The following is a 2946-nucleotide window of genomic DNA, read 5'->3' as shown; positions in this document are numbered from 1 at the left end:
CTTTCACAGTCTTTTTTTTTTAGTTTTCAGGGCGAGCTACAAAAGAGGAGACCCTTATTAAGGAGGATTTTATGGGCATGGGCGGATGAGGTGGTGAAGATCATGGAGGAATTTCCGACATGAAGGGTAAAGATGGGGTTTGTCTTCCACTACCGTATGTTCATAAGCAGGCAATCCATCCCCCTTCTCCTGCTTATGGGATGGAGCATAGTCAACTCTTTTATTGAGAAAGATCAACGAGTGATGCATTTTGGGTCCTGGCTCCGCCTGGATATGGGGTGGAAAGGTGTAGGAATAGCAAGCAAGGGAGTTGGCTTGGCATTAGTTAGTGTAGAGGGGTTTTCACACTTTGATTCTCCTTTGATGCTCTTGTTTACCTAGCAACCTCTTCACCTCCACAACATCGGAGACTCAGCGCCTCTCTCTCTGCCACTCACTCTCAAGGTCTAAGCCGTCATCGTTAAGTGAGTTACTCAAGCCAACTGGTGGCTATATGTGTATTAAAAACCTCAATGGCATAATCCTGTTGTCCTTTGGTGTTTCCTTAGTGCCGTTTCCTCTCGCTACCTTCTATTCGCTACTCGTTCTCTTCCAAAACCACCAATGTTGTTGCACCTGCAGATGATGCCAACGACATGTGGAGTGCACTATTTTTCTTTTGCTTGTTGTCCCTTCTTTGCAGACGATGCCAACAACATGAGGAGTGCACTATTTTTTTTGCTTGTTGTCCCTTCTTTGCAAACGATGCTCTCTGTGCTGCTGGTTGTCCACCGGATCCAAATGCTCGTTGTCAGACTCTACCCCTCTCTGTCGACAGCTTTCTTGAAAGTGCTTCTCTCTCTCTCTCTCTCTCTCTCTCTCTCTCTCTCTCTCTCTCTCTCTCTCTCTCTCTCTCTCTCTCTCTCTCTCTCTCTCTCTCTCTCTCTCTCTCTCTCTCTCTCTCTCTCAGGGGAACTGAGAGAATCTAGTTTTACATTTGACCTTCCTGGTCTGACAGGTGTGGTACATAGACATGGGCAAAACTAGACACAATGGTTAAAGCTTCTTTTGCAAGCCCACTTTGAAGCTAACAGAAACACACGATCCTACAAAAAGTATGAACAACCCCACTAGTCTTTACAACCGCCAAAAACTCAATATCCCACTAATCTTAACAAAACCCATTGATTTAGAAGACCCTCAAGCACTGGTAAACTTAGAGACGGCCTTGGTACCTTCAGAGACTGCATACTTTGCAAGCTCACCAGGTAAGAGAAGCCGCACGGAATTTTGAATCTCCCTGCTGGTGATGGTGGGCTTCCACGTGGGCTTCTTGTTGTAGCGAGCAAGGCGGGCTGCCTCTTGTGCAATCTTCTAAAAAATGTCATTGATGAAGGAATTCATGATGCCCATGGCCTTAGAGGAGATACCTTTGTCGGGATGCACCTGCTTGAGAACATTGAAGATGTAAATCTTGTAGGTCTCGGTGCTCCTTTCCTTCTTCTTCTTCTTCTTCTTCTTGTCACTGCCTTCCTTATAAGAATCTGCTCAGCTTCTGCAGCGGGAGTAGCACTTTCCTTTGATTTGGGCTGCCATTAGAACTCTGAAAAATTGAACACCATCAGTCGATGAAGATGCGGAGTGGTCTTGTGACACCGTAGCCGGCGTTCGAACTATATATTATCAGAGACACACTTTTTTCTAAAGTATTTATCCGTGTCCAGTACCTCTCAAAGCCCTCTCTCTCTCTCTCTCTCTCTCTCTCTCTCTCTCTCTCTCTCTCTCTCTCTCTCTCTCACACACACACACACACACACACACACACACACACACACACACACACACAAAATGGACACTTCATGCGCTACAGACGAGGCAATCCACACAATGCTGCGAAGATGGCACACCTACACTACGCCAAGCAGAGCAAAGAGAAGTGGGCCGAGGTGAAAAAAAGCTTCTCTCAGCTGGACGAGAGCCAAGGTGGCAAGTTATCATTAACAGAGTTCCATGCACCAGCACAATATCATCGAAAATGGACCCCCTACTCTCTCTCTCTCTCTCTCTCTCTCTCTCTCTCTCTCTCTCTCTCTCTCTCTCTCTCTCTCTCTCTCTCTCTCTCTCTCTCTCTCTCTCAAAACTATCTGAAAGAGCGCGCGCCGGCGCGCGCTCTTGCAGATAGTTGGGGATAATAGCTTTGCACATCAAGCTGGGGGCAACTGGCGGGAACAAGACCAAGACACCCTGGCCTGGTGCACCGTCAGCATTGAGAGAAGTTGCTCATTCTGGCATGAGGATCGCACGAATTGAGGATGTCACCCGTATCCCAACAGACAACACACGAAGGAAAGGTGGTTGGTCAGAGAGGTCGCAGACTGTAAGCCAGCCACAAGACTTTCTGGATTTACATCTAGTTTATCTTTGTTTAGGACATTTTTTTCCGTCAACAAAGCGAGGAAAGTGACAGAAAATAAGACGTAGCTAAATAGATTTTTTGAGTAGATTACTTAATGGAGAGAGATAGATTTCACACACAAGAGATTATAGAGTAGAGAGAGAGAGAGAGAGAGAGAGAGTACACACGATATACGTGGTTCACCCAATGTGGGCTACATCCACGGGAAAGCAGCCACTCAATGGCTTTAGCACTTCAAAAGAAGAAGTAGTTTACAAAGGGATTAAACCCTTGATAGAGCTCCCGCCTTGCTTCACTCTCACCACCTCACACTCACCTTGTTGCATCAACTTCACACTATGAAATGTGTGTAAAAATGGCCTCCTTTTATAGGCCAAAAGGGTTGCCCTCTCTTATGAGAGACAGCCATGTGTAGCCGCCCTTGTGCGAATAAGTCCAAATCGGACCCTCCAATCCGCCCATGTGTGGCCACCCTTGAGAAGACAAGTCCGCTTTTGAATTCGGCCACCGGCCACCGGCCATTGACTTCCGACCACCGGCCAACAGACCGG

At 46.9% G+C, this 2946-nt stretch overlaps 1 protein-coding gene across 1 annotated transcript; it reads right to left on the bottom strand.

Annotated features, from left to right (window-relative positions):
* Nucleotides 1–1179: 1179 nt before the first annotated feature.
* Nucleotides 1180–1977, bottom strand: LOC147459889 (histone H2B.11-like). Its single transcript, XM_086511644.1, has 3 exons — nt 1848–1977; nt 1426–1523; nt 1180–1350 (listed from the first exon to the last, which is right to left on the bottom strand). Exons 1-3 carry the CDS (start codon nt 1975–1977, stop codon nt 1180–1182), a joined length of 399 nt encoding a protein of 132 aa, XP_086367770.1.
* Between the last annotated feature and the right edge of the window lie 969 nt (nt 1978–2946).

The sequence above is a fragment of the Adiantum capillus-veneris genome, chromosome 4 (assembly GCF_014529385.1).
Source record: "Adiantum capillus-veneris isolate H3 chromosome 4, ASM1452938v2, whole genome shotgun sequence".
Classification (NCBI taxonomy): domain Eukaryota; kingdom Viridiplantae; phylum Streptophyta; class Polypodiopsida; order Polypodiales; family Pteridaceae; genus Adiantum; species Adiantum capillus-veneris.
The sequence above is the reverse complement of the archived record's forward strand: the minus strand, read 5'-3'. Positions and strand labels throughout refer to the sequence as shown.

Excerpts from the sequence above, each read along its gene's own strand:
- LOC147459889 (XM_086511644.1), bottom strand. The coding sequence starts at position 1,977 with ATGATAACTTGCCACCTTGGCTCTCGTCCAGCTGAGAGAAGCTTTTTT. Across the intron at positions 1,524-1,847 it reads TTGTGTGGATTGCCTCGTCT|ATTCTTATAAGGAAGGCAGT; the intron begins GTAGCGCATGAA and ends GAAGCTGAGCAG. Across the intron at positions 1,351-1,425 it reads TCTTCAATGTTCTCAAGCAG|ATTGCACAAGAGGCAGCCCG; the intron begins GTGCATCCCGAC and ends ATTTTTTAGAAG.